At 50.8% G+C, this 19,766-nt stretch overlaps 1 protein-coding gene across 4 annotated transcripts; it reads right to left on the bottom strand.

The window, feature by feature from the left end:
* Nucleotides 1-4,917: 4,917 nt before the first annotated feature.
* LOC105478606 (complement C5a receptor 2) lies at nucleotides 4,918-18,035 on the bottom strand. 4 transcript variants are annotated; one of them, XM_011736087.2, is made up of 2 exons: nucleotides 17,877-18,035; nucleotides 4,918-6,416 (listed from the first exon to the last, which is right to left on the bottom strand). In XM_011736087.2, exon 2 carries the CDS (start codon nucleotides 6,399-6,401, stop codon nucleotides 5,388-5,390), a length of 1,014 nt encoding a protein of 337 aa, XP_011734389.2. In that variant the 5' UTR covers nucleotides 6,402-6,416; nucleotides 17,877-18,035; the 3' UTR covers nucleotides 4,918-5,387. The 4 variants fall into 4 exon arrangements, with proteins under 4 accessions (XP_011734389.2, XP_011734387.2, XP_011734388.2 ...); XM_011736085.3 differs by lacking the exon at nucleotides 17,877-18,035 and adding an exon at nucleotides 14,798-15,261; XM_011736086.2 differs by lacking the exon at nucleotides 17,877-18,035 and adding an exon at nucleotides 9,965-10,295.
* Between the last annotated feature and the right edge of the window lie 1,731 nt (nucleotides 18,036-19,766).

Raw genomic sequence — 19,766 nt, 5'->3', positions numbered from 1 at the left:
CAGCGATTCTCCTTCCTCAGCCTCCCAAGTAGCTGGGACTATAGGTATGCACCACCACACCCGGCTAATTTTTGTAATTTTAGTAGGGATGGGGATTCACCATGTTGGCCAGGCTAGTCTCGAAGTCCTGACTTCATGGATCTGCCCGCCTGGGCCTCCCCAAGTTCTGGGATTATAGGCGTGAGCCACCACGCTGGGTTGAAAACAGCTTTATTGAAGCAGCAGTGTTACAGCTCTGTGACTGCTCCTGCACAGCAGGGATACCCCATAGGCCGTGTGCTGAGACTAACTGCTCAGGGCAGTTCTGTAGTTATAGTTATACATTTCTTTTTAGACAAAGTCTTGCTCTGTGGCCCAGGCTGCAATGGCATGATCTGAGCTCACTGCATCCTCTGCCTCTGGTGTTAAAGTGATTCTCCTGCCTCAGCCTCCCAAGCAGCTGGGATTACAGGCACCCGCCACCACGCCCGGCTAATTTTTGTATTTTCGGTAGAGACGGGGTTTCACCATGTTGGCCAGGCTGCTCTCAAACTCCTGACCTCGGGTGATCTACCTGCCTTGGCCTCCAAAAGTGCTGGGATTACAGGCATGAGCCACTGCGCCCGGCCTAGACCTATTTTTAACTACATAGAGATTAAGGGGCAGATTATGCAGAAATATCTAGGGAAGGGGTAGTAACTTCCGGGTCGTGGGGTCACTGCCATGGAAAGGGGAAGTAACTCCTGTGTGTTGCCATGGCAATGGCAGACTGACATGGCACACTAGTAGGCGTGTCATAGAAAGTTGTTTCGGGCTGGGCGTGGTGGCCCACACCTGTAATCCCAGCTCTTTGGGAGGCCGAGGTTCGCAGATCACCTGAGTCAGGAGTTCGACCAGCAGGAGAATCGCTTGAACCCCGAAGGTGGAGGTTGCAGTGAGCCGAGATCATGTCACTGCACTCCAGCCTGGGTAACAGAGCAAGACTCCTTCTCAAAAAAAAAAAAAAGTTGCTTCGGCCTCCTCCCTGTTTTAGTTAGTCCTCAATTTGGTCTAATGTTTGAGCCCCACCTCCAGAGTTGAGTCCCACCTCCTACCTCAAAGGAGGTGTATAAATTGTTCCACAACAAATTTTATTTTACAAGACAGCCTTGGTCTTAATTCAGGCATGAGAATTCTGAGTAAAATACTAAGTAACAAAATATGTGATACCAATGCTTTCTAATTGAACTCCTCTCTACCCTGAATCCAATAGATCCTAATAGTTAGGCAGGAATATCATCACCCCTCTTCAGCCTGAAGAAGTTACAGAAGATGGATCTTCCTCCCTCTACAACCCTTAGGATTAAAGCTTCTCTTATAAAAGGGAGTAGGGGGGCCGGGCGCAGTGGCTCACGCGTGTCATCCCAGCACTTTGGGAGGCCGAGGCGGGCGGATCACGAGGTCAGGAGATCGAGACCATCCTGGCTAACACGGTGAAACCCCGTCTCTACTAAAAAATACAAAAAATTAGCCAGGCATGGTGGCGGGCACCTGTACTCCCAGCTACTCATGAGACTGAGGCAGGAGAATGGCATGAACCTGGGAGGCGGAGAGAGCTTGCAGTGAACCGCGATGGTGCCACTGCACTCCAGCCTGGGTGACAGAGTGAGACTCCGTCTCAAAAAATAAAATAAAATAAAATAAAATAAAATAAAAATAATAAAAATAAAAGGGAGGAGGGAAATGTCAGACGCATGTGAACCAGAGTGATTCCATCTTGAATAGGAGCTGGGTGAAATAAGGCTGAGGCCTACTGGGCTGCATTCCCAGGAGGTTAAGCATTCTAAGTCACAGGATAAGGCCAGAAACGGTGGCTCACGGCTGTATTCCTGGCACTTTGGGAGACTGAGGTGGGTGGATTACCTGAGGTCAGGAGTTCGACACCAGCCTGGCCAACATGGTGAAACCCTGTCTCTACTAAAAATACAAAAATTAGCCAGGCGTGGTGGCTGTGCCTGTAATCCCAGCTACTCGGGAGGCTGAGCCATAAGAATTGCTTGAACCTGGGAGGTGGAGGTTGCAGTCACCTGAGATCATGCCACTGCAATCCAGCCTGGGTGACAGAGCCAGACTTCATCTCAAAAAAATAATAGTAGGCCAGGCATGATGGCTCACGCCTGTAATCCCAGCACTTTGGGAGGCTGAGACAGGCGGATCACGAGGTCAGGAGATCGAGACCATCCTGGCTAACACAGTGAAACTCTGTCTCTGCTAAAAAAAAAAAAAAAAAATACAAAAAATTAGCCGGGCGTGGTGGCAGGTACCTGTAGTCTCAACTATTCGGGAGGCTGAGGCAGGAGAATGGCATGAACCCAGGAGGTGCAGCTTGCAGTGAGCCGAGATTGTGCCACTGCACTCCAGCCTGGGCGACAGAGAGAGACTCCGTCTGAAAAAAATAAAAAATAATAATAAAATAAAAAATTTAAAAATTAGTCCAGTTGTTACCCTTGGGGAATTTACAGTTTAGCTGGGACCTTGTATTCCAGAGACTCAGAGAAAGGAAGAGCCCATTCTCTCTGGAAGGAGTATAAATCAGGGAGGGCTTCCTGGAGGAAGTGACATTTGAGGGAGGCCTTGAAGGAAATTATTGATGATGAAGAGCAGGAGTGTCGGAGTCAAGTAAAACTGGGATCAAATTCCAGCTGTCCGGTGTTCTTGCTGTGTGATCTTGGGTAAATGACCTCTCCTCCCTGGACCTCAGCTTATAAAATGAAGCATGCCACCCTGTCTCCCTGGGCTGTTGTGAGAATGACCTTAAAGGAGAAACTATGTGTAAAGTGCTGTTCTGGAGTAATGACTGCAGACACAGGTACCACTATTATGTTATTTAATTATTTATTTATTTAGCAGCAGGGTCTCACTCCGTCACCTAGGCTAGAGTGCAGTGATGCAATCATGGCTCACTTCAGCCTCAACCTCGCAGGCTCAAGCAATCCTCCCATCTCAGCCTCCCTAGTAGCTGGCACTACAGGCATGTGCACCAAACCAGGCTAATTTTCTTTTTTTTATTTTGTAGAGATGGGGTCTTGCTCTGTTGCCCAGGCCAGTCTCCAACTTCTGGGCTCAAGGGATCCTCTCGACTGGGCCTCCCAAAGTGGTGGGATTACAGGCATGAGCCACCGTGCCTGGCCTACTATGTAATTTAAGAGATCTGAGCAGGTAGAGTTCAAGAGTAAATTCTAGAGAGTATTTTGTAACAGAAATCTCTTTTATGATGGCAGTGTTCTATAGCTGTGCTGTTGAATATGGCAGTCACCAGCCATATGTGGCTACTGAGTGCTTGAACTATGGTCAGTGTGCCTGAGGAACTGAATGAAACGAAAATTTATTCTTTCTTTCGAGATGGAGTCTCACTCTGACATCCAGGCTGGAGTGCAGCAGTGCGATCTAAGCTCTCTGCAAACTCCACTTCCCGGGCTCAAGCAATCTACCTGCTTCAAGGAGGATTGAAACAGAAGGATTCAAGCAACTCCCTCCTCAGTAGCTGGGACTGCAGGCACGCCCCACCATGCCTGGCTAATTTTTGTATTTTTTATAGAGATGGGGTCTTGCTATGTTGCCCAGGCTGCTCTCAAACTCCTGGGCTCATGCAATCCTCCTGCCTCGGCCTCCCAAAGTGCTGAGATTATAGGCGTGAGCCACCACGCCTGGCCAATTGATTCTAATTTGAATAGCCACAGATGGTTCTTGATTGTTGAACTGCACATCATAGATCAGAAGGACATTCCAGTCAGTGGCACAGCTTCAGGAAAGATGCAGAAGCAAGAAAATAATATAGTCCAAAGGGTGTGTGTTAGCTTCCCACGGCTGCTGTAAAAAACACCCCAAACATAGTGACTTAAAACAATACAAATGTATTTTCTTAAAGGTCTGCAGATCAGAGTTCTGAAAGTGTCAGCAGGTCTGCGTTCCTTCTGAGAGCTTCCGAGAAAATCAGTTTTCTTGTCTGTTTCAGCTTCTGGAAGCTGCCTGCATTTCTTGGCACCCCCTCACGTCACTATGACATCTGCTTCCGTTGTCACATTTCCTGTGACTGACCCTGACCCTCCTGCCTCCCTCTTAAAAGGACCCTTGTGACTCCATTGAGTCCATCCAGACAATCCAGGATAACCACCCCTTCTGAAGATCCTTAATCTCATCTGCAAAGTCCCTTTTGCCATGGAAGGTCACCTGTTCACAGATTCAGAGGATTCAGATGTGGACACCATTGGGGGTCATGATTCTATCTGCTGTAAGGTCTGAGAAGCCAGAGAGGAAGTGTGTCCGTGGTGGAGACAAGCCTTGAATGCCGAGCTAAGGAGCCTGGACTTGGCCTTTCCTTCAGAATAGATCCATGACCTGTCCGCCCCTCACCACCTCGACTCTGTTACCCTGATCCAAACCACTATCACCTCCTGCTTGGACCATTGCAGTAGCCTCCTCTCTGGGATCTTCACTGCCCCCACACCATACTGTCATCTCTACCAGCAACCAGAGGGATCCTGCTAAAAATCTTTTGGCCGGGTGCAGTGGCTCACGCCTGTCATCCCAGCACTTTGGGAGGCTGAGACGGGTGGATCACGAGGTCAGGAGATCGAGACCATCCTGGCTAACAAGGTGAAACCCAGTCTCTATTCAAAATTTAAAAATTAGCTGAGCATGGTGGCAGGCACCTGTAATCCCAGCTACTCAGGAGGCTGAGGCAGGAGAATGGCGCAAACTCAGGAAGTGGAGCTTGCAGTGAGCCGAGATTGTGCCACTGCACTCCAGCCTGGGCGACAGAGCGAGACTCCGTCTCAAAAAAATAAATAAATAAAATCTTTTATTTTTTTATTTTTATTTTTATTTTTTTTTTGAGACGGAGTCTCGCTCTGTCACCCAGGCTGGAGTGCAGGGGCTCAATCTTGGCTTACTGCCACCTCTGCCTCCCGGGTTCAAAACAAGTCTCCTGCCTCAGCCTCTCAAGTAGCTGGGACTATAGGCATATGCCACCACGCCCGGCTAATTTTTGTATTTTTAGTAGAGATGGGGTTTCACCATATTGCCCAGGCTGGTCTTGAACTCCTGACCTCAAGTGATCCACCTGCCTCAGCCTCTCAAAGCGCTGGGATTACAGGCATGAGCCACCGCAAATGGCCCTGTATATCTTTGTTTAAAGTCTGTCTTCCTCCACTAGAATATCAGCTCCCTGAGGGCAGGATTTGTGTCTGTTTTGGTCACTACTATATCTCCAGTGCCTAAAAAGGCCTTGCACATAGCAGGTGCATAATGGGTATCTGTTGAATGAAGGAATAAAATGAAGACATCAGTGAGCTCCTGGATCCAGCTATGCCTGAAGCCAGCCTTGTGAAATGGGATAGGAAGATACACATCCACAGTGTCTCTCCAGCCTACACCTCCATCTCCGAGACCAGTTCATGGCTGGTGGATTTCTTGCTGTCCACACTTTCTTCCCTGCCCTGGGACTCCCTCAGGGCCCAGTGACAGGCAGCTGGCAGTGACCGGCGGAGTTGAGCCCTCCCGAAATACAGGAAAAGCATGGGATTGAGGCAGCTGTGAGCAAGGGCAAGGCCCACGACGAGGGGTTCAGCCCGCAGGGCCCTGGCCAGGAGTGCGGAGTTCGGGGCTGCCACAGTGAGCACCAGCCCCAACAGGTGGTAGGGCGTCCAGCAGACAAAAAACCCCACCACAATGGCCATGCCCAGTGGCCAGCGGTGTCGGGCTGCCCAGCACAGGAGGGCACCGTGGCAGCTGGCCACGACCACCAGGGGCCCCAGGAAGCCAAAAAGAAACCGGACGGCGGTCACTGCGTTCTCGGTGCTGGAGGAGCCACCGTAGTCCACCACACACTGCAGCCGGGCGGGGAAGTGCTCCTGGTGCAGCCGGCGGTAGATGGCGGAGGGCATGGTGAGCAGCAAGGCCAGCGTCCAGGCTGCCCCGCAGGCCACCTGCACCCCGCACGCCCGCTGAACCTTCGACCACCAGGCAGGCCCGAGAGCCAGAAAGCAGAGGTCGGCACTGAGAGCTGCCAGGAGCAGGACGCTGGCATACATGGTCAGCAGGATGACGGAGGGCAGCACCCGACAGCCCACTTCCCCATATGGCCAGTGGCCCCCATGGGCAATGGGCACTGCCAGGATGGGCAGAGACAAACAGCACAGCAAATCCGCCACGGCCAGGTGGAGCAACCAGGTGGCACCCACCCTCCAGCGGGCCTCCTTCCCAGCCACCCAGGCCACCATGGCATTGCCCGGCACCCCCACCAGGAAGATGGCAGCATACAGCGGGAGCGGGGCCATGCGCAGCATGTCGGTGGCCAGGCAGGCGCCATCCAGGCAGTCCACAGGGAGGTCCAAGAGGTCGCTGTAATCCCCATACTCGTAGCTGATAGAATCGTTCCCCATTCAGGCTCCCGGTGTCTGGGCAGGAAAGAAAGACAATGAAAACTCAGAGGAGGAAACTCCATGGCCCTGGAGATCTAGGGTGTCCATCAGCCCGGCCCACCAGCACCTTGTAAACTGGAATACTGTGTCATAAGAACTCCCGTGCTTTAGAATATTGGAATTCTAGGCTGAGTGTGGTGGCTCACACCTGTAATCTTAACACTTTGGGAGGCCGAGAAGGGCAGATCACTTGAGGCCAGGAGTTCAAGACCAGGCCAACATGCCGAAATGCCATCTCTACTAAAAATACAAAAATTAGCTGGGTGTGGTGGTGTGTGCCTGTAATCCCAGCTACTTGGGAGGTTGAGAATTTCTTGAACCCAGAAGATGCAGGTGGCAGTGGGCTAAGATCACACCACTGCACTCCAGCCTGGGAGACGGAGTGAGACTTCGTCTCAAAAAAAGAAAAAAATGGAATTCCAGAACTTAGTGTTGTTAGAAGTAGCTCGGTGGCATCTTGGAATTCTAGAATATTGCAATGCTAAAACCCTAGTACGTTGGAATATTGGGGCTGGGCACGGTGGTTCAGGCCTGTAATCTCAACAGTTGGAGAGGCCAAGGTGGGAAGATCGCTTGAGGTCAGGAGTTCTAGACGAGCCCGGGCAACATCGAGAGACCCCATCTCTACAAAAACTTTTTAAAACATAGGCAGGCACGGTCATGTGTGCCTGTAATCCCAGCTACTGAAAAGGCTGAAGTGGGAGAATCACTTGAGCCCAGGAGACTGAGTGAGCTTGATCGTACACCTGCACTCCGGCCCGGATGACAGAGTGAGACTCTGTCTCAAAAAAGAAAAAAAAAAATCAGAAAAAAAGAAAGAAATGAGCAAAATCCAAAATCCACAGTATTTTAGAAGATGATAAATACTGTGGGAAAAGTATCACACAGGGAAGCTGGCTATGTTGGAGTTTTACAGGCATAGTCAGGGAAGGCTTCTCTGAGAAGGCGATATTTGTATAAAAATCTGAAGGAAAGGTGGGAGAGATGCATGGAGATCTGGGGGGAGAGTGTTTCAGGCATCGAGAACAGCCAGTGCAAAGGCCCTGAGGTGGGAACATGACAGTCACGTCTGAGAACAGCAAGGAGGCCAGTGTGGCTGGAGTGGAATCTGCCAGCGGGAGAGGGCTGGAGGCAATAGCCGAGTCATCAGGAGCCAGGCACAGTGGCTCATGCCAGTAATCACGGGACTTTGGGAGGCCAAGGTGGGTGGATCACCTAAGGTCAGGAGTTTGAGACCAGCCTGGCCAACATGGTGAAACCCCATCTCTACTAAAAATACAAAAATAGCCTGGAGTGGTGGCAGGCGCCTATAATCCCAGCTACTCAGGAGGCTGAGGCAGGAGGGATCACTGGAACCAGGGAGGCAGAGGTTACTGTGAACTGAAATCATGCCACTACACTCCAGCCCGGGCAACAGAGCAAGATTCCATCTCAAAACAAAAACAAAAACCAGTTATCAGGGGCCGTGGCGTGTAGGGCCACGTGGGCAACGCAAGGACGTCATCATTTATTCCAAATGAGACAGGTGCTGTAGGAGGGTGCTGAGCAGAGAAGCGACACAATCTATCATAGCAATAATTTTTTTCTTTTTGAGACAGAGTTTCGCTCTGTCACCCGGGCTGGAGTGTGGTGGCATGATCTTGGCTCACTGCAACCTCCGCCTCCCAGGTTCAAGCAATTCTCCTGCCTCAGCCTCCCAAGTAGCTGGGATTACAGGTACCTGCCACCACGCCTGGCTAATTTTTGTATTTTTAGTGGAGAAGGGGTTTCACCATGTTAGCCAGGCTGGTGTCGAACTCCTGACCTCAGGTGATCCGCCCACCTCGGCCTCCCAAAGTGTTGGGATCACAGGCATGAGCCACCATGTCCGGCCACAATAATATTATTATTACTATTTTTTGAGACGGGGTCTGGTTCTGTAGCCTGGACTGGACTGCAGTGGCACTATCTTGGCTCACTGCAGCCTCCACCTCATGGGCTCAAACAACCCTCCACCTCAGCCTCCGAAGTAGCTAGGACTACAGATGCACACCATCATGCCTGATTAATTTTTTTTTTTTTGGAGGTCATCTGGTTCCACCTCTTGAATTCTGGGGCACAAGCAACCTGCCTTGCCTCAGCCTCTCAAACTGCTGGGATTACAGGCGTGACTGCCACTGTGCCTGATAATAATAATAATAATAATAAAAGTATTATTATTATTAGAAGCCATCATTTATTGAACACTTTGTGTTTTGTGCCAAACTTCTTTTTTTAGGGACAGATCTTGCTCTGTCACTCAGGCTGGAATGCAATGGCACTATCATGGCTTACTGCAGCCTCGAACTCCTGGACTCAAGTGGTCCTCCCACCTCAGCCTCCTGAGTACATGGGACTACAGGTGTGCACCACCGCACCTGGCAAATTTATATATATATATATAATATAATATATTATAATAATATTATATATATTATAATAAAATATATATTTTTTTTATTTTTTATTATTTTTTTTGAGACAGAGTCTTAAAAGGCTGGAGTGCAGTGGCGCAATCTCGGCTCACTGCAAGCTCCGCCTCCTGGGTTTAAACCATTCTCCTGCCTCAGCCTCCTGAGTAGCTGGGACTACAGGCGCCCGCCACCTCGCCTGGCTAGTTTTTTGTATTTTTAGTAGAGACAGGGTTTCACCGTGTTATATTTTTTAGAGACAGGGTCTCACTCTCTTGCCAAGGCTGGAGTGCAGTGGTGCAGTCACGGCTCACTGCAGCCTCAAACTCCTGTGCTCAAGCGACCCTCCCACCTCTGCCTCCTGAGTAGCTGGGACTACAGGCAGTGGCCACCACGCAGCTTTAAACACTGTGTCACTGAAACCTTATTTTTTTTTATTATTTTATTTTATTTTTTATTTATTTTTTTTTTTTGAGACGGAGTCTCGCTCTGTCGCCCAGGCTGGAGTGCAGTGGCCGGATCTCAGCTCACTGCAAGCTCCACCTCCCGGGTTTACGCCATTCTCCTGCCTCAGCCTCCCGAGTAGCTGGGACTACAGGCGCCCGCCACCTCGCCCGGCTAAGTTTTCGTATTTTTTAGTAGAGATGGGGTTTCACCGTGTCAGCCAGGATGGTCTCGATCTCCTGACCTCGTGATCCGCCCGTCTCGGCCTCCCAAAGTGCTGGGATTACAGGCTTGAGCCACCGCGCCCGGCCGTGTATTTTTAATAGAGACGGGGTTTACCATATTGGCCAGGCTGGTCTCGAACTCCTGACCTTGTAATCCGCCCACTTCAGCCTCCCAAAGTGCTGGGATTGCAGGCGTGAGCCACCGCGCCCGGCCCCTAAGTAGATAAATTTCAAAGTGTGTTAGTCCCTGCTGCAGAACCCCATGCCCTAGAATATTACCATCTCCAAATCTCAGGCTCTGGAGAGCTGGCAGGCAGTACGGCAAGTGGCCCCGAGCAGCCAGGGGTTCCGTGATTGTGGGTGTCAGTTGCAGCTGGCTGTGTCTATTTCCTCATCGGGAAAACGAGAGTCATGGAGGAGAACCTACCTCTCTGGTTTTGGGAGTCCTTGAGGAGTTAAGATGTGTCTAGCACGTGGCACACAGGCTCAGGTAGACGAAGCCTGGGTAGCACAGGACCCAGGCAGGAGTCCCCACCACCCCATCCCCACAATGTCAGTGTGACCCGGCCGTGCGGCTCTCTGCTGACTATTATGGGTTGGGTGGCACTGCCCAGCACTCCAGCTGGTGTTGAGGCAACAGGAAGGAGAGAGAGGAAGTTAGGGCACTCCCCTCCTCCATGCCAGGTAGCAGCGAAGAGGCCGGGCCACTTGGTGTATGTATCTGGAGTCTGGCATTCCACTTTCATATTATTTTTATCCCTAGAGGAAAAGGTGTGCAGAATTTAGCCAGGTGCAGTGGCTCACACCTGTAATCCCAGTACGTTGGGAGGCTGAGGAGGAAGGATCGCTTGAGGCCAAGAGTTCAAGACCAGCCTAGGCAACACAGTGAGACCGTCTGTCTCTACAAAAAATTTAAAAATTAGCCAGGCATAGTGATTCATGCTGGCAATCCCAACCTTTTTGAAGATTGGGGTGGAGGATCATCTGAGGCCAGGAGTTCGAGGCTGCAGTTAGCCATGATCGCACCACTGTACTCCAGCCTGAGCAACAGAGTGAGACCCCGTCTCTTGAAAAAAAGAAAGAGGCCAGGCGCAGTGGCTAGCGCCTGTCATCCCAGCACTTTGGGAGGCCGAGGCAGGCGGATCACGAGGTCGGGAGATCGAGACCATCCTGGCTAACACAGTGAAACCCTATCTCTACTAAAAAATACAAAAAAATTAGCTGGGCATGGTGGCGGGCGCCTGTAGTCCCAGCTACACGGGAGGCTGATGCAGGAGAATGGCGTGAACCCAGGAGGTGGAGCTTGCAGTGAGCTGAGATCTTGCCACTGCACTCCAGCCTGGGCGACAGAGAGAGACTCTGTCAAAGAAAGAAAGAAAGAAAGAGAGAGAGAGAGAGACAAAGAAAAACATTTACAACTGAACCCCCCCCCTGCCCGGTTGGGCACAGTGGCTCACACCTGTAATCCCAGCACTTTGGGAGGCTGAGGCGGGCAGATCACTTGAAGCCAGGAGTTGGAGACCAGCCTGGGCAACATGGTGAAACCTGGTCTCTACTAAAAATACAAAAATCAGCCAGGCGTGGTGGTGGGCGCCTGTAATCCCTGCTACTAGGGAGACTGAGGCAGGAAAATCACTGGAACCCAGGAGGCGGAGATTGCAGTGAGCCAAGATCCCGCCACTGCACTCCAACCGGGGCGACAAGAGTGAGACGCCGTCTCAAAAAACCAACAAACAACAACAAAAACCCTCCAATTCCTACCAGCTGTGTGGCCTTGGGCAAGTTACCTAACCTATCTGTGCCTTAGTAAAATGGAAATAATAATATACCTGCCTTGGGGGGTGTGGTAAGAATTCAGCGAGTTAGAAACGTAGAACTGAGTGTACGGCGCTGGTTTTCAGTGGGTGCCATACGCATGCTAGCTGCTGTTATCACTGTCCACACGCATCCTCTCACCCCACAAAGACTCCACCCTTCCTGGCCCCTGTTTATTACAATCTGGGGAACTTTCTGTGCATCGTAATTTGTCCAACTGTAAGCCCAAAACAATGGTATCGCAGATGGCATTTCCTTTGTAACGTTTTAACCAGAAATGGGAGCTTTCAACACACATTGTTCCATTGCTTCATCTTTTCACTTAACGTGCCAGATATCTGTCTTCCTATCTGTACAGATATCAACCCCATTCATCCCCAAAGCATCAAAAACAGTCCACTGTCTGCCCAAGTCATGCTTATTAACTAAAGGCCATTCAATAACAATGATAAGGAGAATAATGAGAAACAGGGCCAGGTGCAGAAGCTCACACCTGTAATCCTAAAACTTTGGGAGTCCTAGGCAGACGGATCACTTGAGGTCAGGAGTTCGAGACCAGCCTGGGAAACATGGTGAAATCCCATCTCTACTAAAAAAAAAAAAAAAAAATTAGCTGCACGTGATGGCAAGTACCTGTAATCTCAGCTAGTCAGGAGGTCAAGGCAGGAGAATCCCTTGAACCTGGGCGGTGGAGGTTGCAGTGAGCTGAGATCACACCACGCACTCCAGCCTGGGCGACAGAGTGAGACTCTATCTCAAAAAAAAAAAAAAAAAATTGGATTTGGTTGAGATGATTTTGTCTTGCTGTTGGGTAATGTAAGTGTTCTGAACACATTTGAGGTAGGCTGTGCCCGTGAGGTCAAGGCTGCAGTGAGCCAAGATCGTGCCACTGCACTCCAGCCTGGACAACAGAGTGAGACCCTGTCTCAAAAGAAAAAAAACAAAAACGTAGGCTATGATGTTCGGTAGGCTAGGTGTATTAAATCCAATTTGATTTAGGATATTTTAAACTTACGATGGGGTTTTTGTTTTGTTTCATTTTGTTTGTGTTTTTGTCTTGTTCAGTCACCCAAGCTGAGTTCAATGGTTCAATCTCGGCTCACCGCAGCCTCTACCTCCTAGGCTCAAGTGATCCTCCTGCCTCAGCCTCTGGAGTAACTGTGACTACGGGTGCACGCCATCACGCCCAGTTAATTTTTTATTTTTTGTAGAGACAGCTTTCACTACGTTGCCCAGGCTGATCTCGAACTCCTGGGCTCAAGCAATCCTCCCACCTCAGCCTCCCAAAAGTGCTGCCATTACAGGTGTGAGCCACTGTGCCCAGCCTTACGATGGGTTGATAGAGATGGGACCCCATCGTTAAGTCAAAGAGCATTTGTACTTATATCTAGATTCTAAAGCATAGGTACCCTTCTTATTATTTCATAATAATTAAAATAGTAGATGGCTTTTATTGAGCACCTATGATCTACAAGATATAACCCTTATCACAAACTCTTGAGGTCAGTATCATCATCCTCATTTCACAGAACATCAGCTCCTTCTGGCCTTAGGTGCCACTGTGTCCTTGGCATCTGGGACAGAACCTGGCACACAGCACAGGCACGGTCGATATTTGGTAAGTGAAAGAATAAAAGAGTAAACAGAGGCACAGAGAAACTAAGTGGTCACTTAGGTTTCTTTTGTCGTGATTGCAAGCATCCTCATGTGTGCCTCTTGGTGCACGCCTGTCTGTGCATCCAGTCGTGCTGGATCCTCTGCTCTGGAAAACTCTGGAGTAGAATCAAAGAAGGCTGGCCGGGCACAGTGGCTCACACCTGTAATCCCGGCACTTTGGGAGGCCGAGGCGGGTGGATCACGAGGTCAGGAGATCGAGACCATCCTGGTTAACAGTGAAACCCCATCTCTACTAAAAATACAAAAAATTAGCCGGGCGCAGCGGCGGGCGCCTATAGTCCCAGCTACTCGGGAGGCTGAGGCAGGAGAATGACCTGAACCCAGGAGGCGGAGCTTGCAGTGAGCCGAGACGGCGCCACTGCACTCCAGCCTGGGTGACAGAGCGAGATGCTCAGAAAAAAAAAAAGGCTGAACGTTCTTCCTTCCTGAACATCCATCTTCTAGGATTCCTCCCTCACGACCCTGCGATCAGCCTCCTTCCCAGAAAAGCACACATATGCTCACCAGAACACACGTGCCAGAATGTTCACAGCAGCCCGAGATGAGAAACCGTCAAATAGCCACTCACAGCAGAACGGATAAACACATCATAGGGTGTTCACCCTGTGGAATATTCTACATGGTGAGAATGAACAAACACCACGCAAGAATGTGGACAGATTTTGTGATAGAACATTGAGGGGGCTAGGCATGGCGATTCATGTCTGTAATCCCAGCACTTTGGGAGTCCGATGTGGGAGGATCACCTGAGGTCAGGAGTTCGAGAGCAGCCTCTCCAACATGGTGAAATCTCGTCTCTACTAAAAATACAAAAAACAATTACGGCCAGGTGCAGTGGCTTACGCCTGTAATCCCAGCACTTCGGGAGGCCGAGGTGGGTGGATCACCTGAGGTCAAAAGTTGGAGACCAGCCTGTCCAACATGGTGGAACCCGTCTCTACTAAAAATACATAAATTCGTTAGGTGTGGTGGCGTGCACCTGTAATCCCAACTACTCAGCAGGCTGTGGCAGGAGAATCACTTGAACCTGGGAGCCGGAGTTTGCCATGAGCCAAGATCGCGCCACCGCACTCCAGCCTGGGCGACAGAGCAAGACCCTGTCAAAGGAAAGAAAAAGAAAAGGAAAGAACGAGAAAAGAATTGGAATCGCTGAGTGAAAGGGCTTGCTCGCTACGCATGCTATAGTTTGGAGGATTTGCCGGAAGCTGCAGGAATTCCTGCAGGTTTGAGAGAGGCTGTTTCCCTTACACCTGTGTGTGAAAAACCATTTGGGCCGGGCATGGTGACTCACGCCTGTAATCCCAGCACTTTGGGAGGCCAAGGCGGGCGGATCACCTGAGGCCGAGAGTTCAAGACCAGCCTGACTAACATGGAGAAACCCCATCTCTACTAAAAATACAAAATTAGCTGAGCGTGGTGGCGCGCACTTGTAATCCCAGCTGAGACAAGAGAATTGCTTGAACTGGGGAGGTGGAGGTTGTGATGAGCTGAGATGGCACCATTGCACTCCAGCCTGCGCAACAAGAGTAAAACCCCGTCTCCAAAAATAAAAAAAACGTTTAGCTCCTTTGATAAGAGCTTTGCTGCTGGGCTGCCCAAGTTAATTCCAAGAGCCCAGGACTCTGACGTGCATTCCAGTGTGGCCATAATGAGACAGCACTTCTCCAACTCTAGTTCTGCTTCCCAGATTCTGAAAGTAACGATTCCAGGAAGCCAGGATCATGCAATCTCTCTCCCTCCTTCCCGCCCTTGTTGCCTCCATCCTTACCGTCTCTTCCAAGAGGGTCCCCACGTGAGTCAAACGCCACTTGGGAGCGCAATCTGGGCGCACAGCCAGGACCCAGGAGGTCTGGGGTCTCTCCCTGCCGTGTCTGGCAGCTGGTAGAGTCCTGGAAATCCGTCCTGTTTGCCAGAAGCTCCTGCCGGACGCTTCTGAGCACTGCCACCTCACCGGTCCCAGTAAATCTTTATAAGCAGTACAAACTAGGAGTGGCCTCGTCTCACTCTCAGGGTGTGTTTGTCCTGTCTTCTTCCCATGACTCAGAACACAAAATTACGGGGCGGCTGGCAGGGCTAGAGAGGGCTCGTGGGTGGAGGGCTGATCCCAAGTCCCCAACCCTAGTCTGGAAGTCCCAGCTTCCCGGAAGCCAGACCTGCACGCGGTTTGCTCTTCAACCCCTTAGAGGTCTTGGCCTGGATTTCGTTTTCCCCACAACATGCCAGCTGCCCCCAGCCACCTCCAGGCCTCTCTTACTGTGCTCAACCCCTCCCGCCTGCAGCCTCAGGACAGACAAACGTCCCTCCATCCTCCTTGGCTCTGAGGAAAGCAGCCTGGGGTCACATTCTCCACAGAAAGACCGCTGCAGCTGAGCGCAGGGCCCACGGCCTCAGTGGTAGAAAAAGCACAAACAGCTCCTTTCTTGAGCCTCGATTTTCCATCTGTAACATGGGAAGATGTTGTTGGCCATAGTGACACCTTACTTTTTTTTTTTTTTGAGACGGAGTCTCGCTCTGTGACCCAGGCTGAAGTGCAGTGGCTGGATCTCGGCTCACTGCAAGCTCCGCCTCCCGGGTTCACGCCATTCTCCTGCCTCAGCCTCCCGAGTAGCTGGGACTACAGGCACCCGCCACCTCGCCCGGCTAGTTTTTTGTATTTTTTTAGTAGAGACGGGGTTTCACCGGGTTAGCCAGGATGGTCTCAATCTCCTGACCTCGTGATCCGCCCGTCTCGGCCTCCCATAGTGCTGGGATTACAGGCTTGAGCCACAGCGCCCGGCCCGACACTTTACTTTTTTTTAGAGATGGAGTCTTGCTCTGTCGCTCAGACTGGAGTGCAGTGACAACATTATGACTCACCGCAGCCTCAAACTCCTAGGCTTAAGTGATCCTCCTACCTCAGCCTCCTGAGTAGCTAGGACTACAGACATGCACCAAACATGCCTGACTAATTTTTAAAAATTTTTTGTAGAGTTGGGGTCTTGCTGCATTGCCCAGCCTCAAGCCATCCTCACACTTCGACCTCCCAAAGGGCTGGGATTACAGGAGTGAGTCAACATGCCCAGCCATCATAGCAATTCTTTTTTTTTTTTTTTTTTTTTTTTTTGAGACAGAGTCTCGCTCTGTCGTCCAGGCTGGAGTGCAGTGGCCAGATCTCAGCTCACTGCAAGCTCCGCCTCCCAGGTGTACGCCATTCTCCTGCCTCAACCTCCCTAGTAGCTGGGACTACAGGCACCCGCCACCTCGCCCGGCTAGTTTTTTTTTTGTATTTTTTAGTAGAGATGGGGTTTCACCGTGTTAGCCAGGATGGTCTCGATCTCCTGACCTCGTGATCTGCCCGTCTCGGCCTCCCAAAGTGCTGGGATTACAGGCTTGAGCCACTGCGCCCGGCCCCCATAGCAATTCTTTTGTTTGTTTGTTTGTTTGTTTGTTTGTGACAGAGTTTCGCTCTCTTTGCCCAGGCTGGAGTGCAATGGCGCGATCTCGGCTCACCGCAACCTCCGCCTCCCGGGTTCAAGCGATTCTCCTGCCTCAGCCTCCCGAGTAGCTGGGATTACAGGCATGTGCCACCACCCCGGCTAATTTTGTATTTTTAGTAGAGACAGGGGTTTCTCCATGTTGGTCAGGCTGGTCTTGAACTCCCGACCTCAGGTGATCCACCTGCCTCGGCCTCCCAAAGTGCTGGGATTACAAGCGTGAGCCACCGCGCCCGGCCCCATAGCAATTCTTAACCTCTCCCAGCATACCACCGTGACTGAGAACAAGGACTCAAGGGCCAGAATGATAAGATTCATATTCCAGGTCCACATACCCTCATCAAAGTTCAGGGCCTCAGCCCCTCTGAACCTCAACTTCCTCATCTGTGCAGTGGATGGTTGCTATGAGCATTTGATAAATTTAAAACGCACAGAGCTGGCTAGGTGTGGTAGCTCACGTCTATAATTCCAGCACTTTGGGAAGCCGAGGCAGGTGGATCACTTGAAGTCAAGTGTTCAAGACCAGCCTGGCCAACATGGCAGAACACCATCTCTACTGAAAATATAAAAATTAGCCAGGCGTGGTGGCGCATGCCTGTAGTCCCAGCTACTCAGGAGGCTGAGGCAGGAGAATCATTTGAACCCAGGAGGCGGAGGTTCCAGTGAGCCGAGATCTTGCCACTGCTCTCCAGCCTGGGTGACAGAGTGAGACTCTGTCTCAAAAACAAAAAACAAAAAAAACCAGAACAGTACCTGGCACATAGTATACGCTAGGTTCATGCAACAGCAACAGGACTGTAGTAGGAATTCTCAAAGTACACATACCATGCAGGCTTAGCAAGAGGAAGTGGCTCCAACCCCTACTTTGGAAACTCTTTATTCAGCAGTTCTTTCTGTTCGTGCTTTTTTCTGTGCATGCTTTAGGGATTCAAGGGAAATATTTACACACTTCTTTTGTTATTGTTTTAGAGAATGAAATAACTTTCCTAGAGGAAGTTGTTCGTGAGACAAGAGGCTGGGACTCACTGTTTGACCCAGGGCGTCCTCCACTCTGTTTCCCCATCTAGGTGACCCTGTGTTGGCCGACCCTCACCCCGGACCCTCAGAGAGACAAACATCCCCCAAGTCCCCTCCCCTCCTCTTCTGTCCTGGGAGGCCAACATGAGGCCCCCTCCTCTCCCATATCCTGCCAGCCCCAGTCTCCTGCGGGAACCTGCCTTGGCCGGAAGAAGACATTAAGAGGAAAGAAACCGAGGTGCAACCTTCCCTTTATCAGCTCAAACTTTCTTTAATCTCAAAAGTTTGCAATGGTCTGTTCCTCAGATACTTCATCTTGATAAACTCCTGATCTGGCCACAAAGGTTCTCAACATACCTTTCTTAGGATTCCAGCCTGGCAGGATGGCTCACGCCTGTAATCTCTGCACTTTGGGAGGCCGAGGTGTGAGGACTGCTTGAGGCTAGGATTTTGAGACCAGCCTGGCCAACACAGTGAGATGCTGTCTCTGGACAGAGTCTTGCCTGAGATGGAGTCTCGCTCTGTTGCCCAGGCTGGAGTGCAGTGGCGTGATCTTGGCTCACTGCAAGCTCCGCCTCCCGGGTTCAGGCCATTCTCCTGCCTCAGCCTCCTGAGTAGTTGGGACTACAGGCGCCTGCAACCACGCCCAGCTAATTTTTTGTATTTTTAGTAGAGACAGGATTTCACCGTGTTAGCCAGGATGGTCTCAACCTCTTGGCCTTGTGATCCGCCTGCCTCGGCCTCCCAAAGTGCTGGGATTACAGGCGTGAGCCACCGTGCTCGGCCCCAGGTAATATTTTAAAAAACTTTTTGTAGAGATGGGGTCTGTCTCTGTTGCCTAGTCTGGTCTCCAATTCCTGGGCTCAAGCAATCCTCCTACCTTGGCCTTCCAAAGTGCTGTGATTACACGTGCGAGCCACAGCACCTGGCCCTCCAGAATTTGTTTTAATTAGCCAGGCGTGTTGGAGCAAGCCTGTAGTCCCTGCTACTCTGGAGGCTGAAGTGGGAGGTGGAGGCTGAGGAGGGAGGATCGCTTGAGCTCAGGAGGTCAAGGCTGCAGTGAACTATGAATGCACCACTGCACTCCAGCTTGGGTGACAGAGAGAGACCCTGGCTCTAAAAAATAATTTAAAATTTAAACAAAAATTGCCAGGCATGGTGGCTGACACCTGTAATCCCAGAACTTTGGGAGGCCAAGGTGGGCAGATCCTGAGGTCGGGATTTCAAGACCAGCCTGACCAATATGGAGAAACACAGTCTCTACTAAAAATACAAAATTAGGTGGGATGGTGGCACATGCCTGTAATCCCAGCTACTCGGGAGGCTGAGGCAGGAGAATGGCATGAACCTGGGAGGCAGAGTTTGCAGTGAGTGGAGATCGTGCCATTGCACTCCAGCCTGGGCAACAAGCGCCAAACTCCGCCTCAAAAATTTTTTTTTCTTTTTTTATTGAGACGGAGTCTCGCTCTATCGCCCAGGCTGGAGTGCAATGACACGATCTCCACTCACTGCAAACTCCGCCTCCCAGGTTCATGCCATTCTCCCGCCTCAGCCTCCCAAGTAGCTGGGACTACAGGCGCCGCCACCACGCCCGGCTAATTTTTGTATTTTTAGTAGAGATGGGGTTTCACCGTGTTAGCCAGGATGGTCTCAATCTCCTGACCTTGTGATCTGCCCCTCTCAGCCTCCCAAAATGCTGGGATTACAAGCGTGAGCCACCGCGCCCAGCCAAAAAGAATTTTTTTTAAGTGTCTTAGATTTGAGGCTGGGCACAGTGGCTCACTTCTGTAATCCCAGCACTTTGGGAGGCCAAGGCCAGTGGATCACCTGAGGTCAGGAGTTCCAGATCCACCAGGCCAACTTTGTGAAACCCCATCTCTACTGAAAATACAAAAAAAAAAAAAAAATTAGTCAGGCTTGGTGGGACGCACCTGTAATCCCAGCTACTCAGGAGGCTGAGGCAGGAGAATTGCTTGAACCTGGGAGGCGGAGGTTGCAGTGAGCCAAGATCACGCCACTGCACTCCAGCCTGGGCAACAGAGCGAGACTCCATTTCATAAAACCAAAAACAAAACAAAAGTCTTAGATTTGGGAAGGCAAAGATTTTCTGGTGTCCCTGGAGCTGAGGGCTGTTACTTATGGGTCTGGGGGTTGCTATGGGACAAGAACAGGGTCTCTACAGGTCTCAGAAGGCAAGAGGGGGGCCAGCATGTATGTGGAGGGGAGTGGAGGGGCATTCTCTGTCAG

The sequence above is a fragment of the Macaca nemestrina genome, chromosome 20 (genome assembly GCF_043159975.1).
Source record: "Macaca nemestrina isolate mMacNem1 chromosome 20, mMacNem.hap1, whole genome shotgun sequence".
In the NCBI taxonomy this organism is placed as follows: domain Eukaryota; kingdom Metazoa; phylum Chordata; class Mammalia; order Primates; family Cercopithecidae; genus Macaca; species Macaca nemestrina.
The sequence above is the reverse complement of the archived record's forward strand: the minus strand, read 5'-3'. Positions and strand labels throughout refer to the sequence as shown.

Excerpts from the sequence above, each read along its gene's own strand:
- LOC105478606 (XM_011736087.2), bottom strand. The coding sequence starts at position 6,401 with ATGGGGAACGATTCTATCAGCTACGAGTATGGGGATTACAGCGACCTC.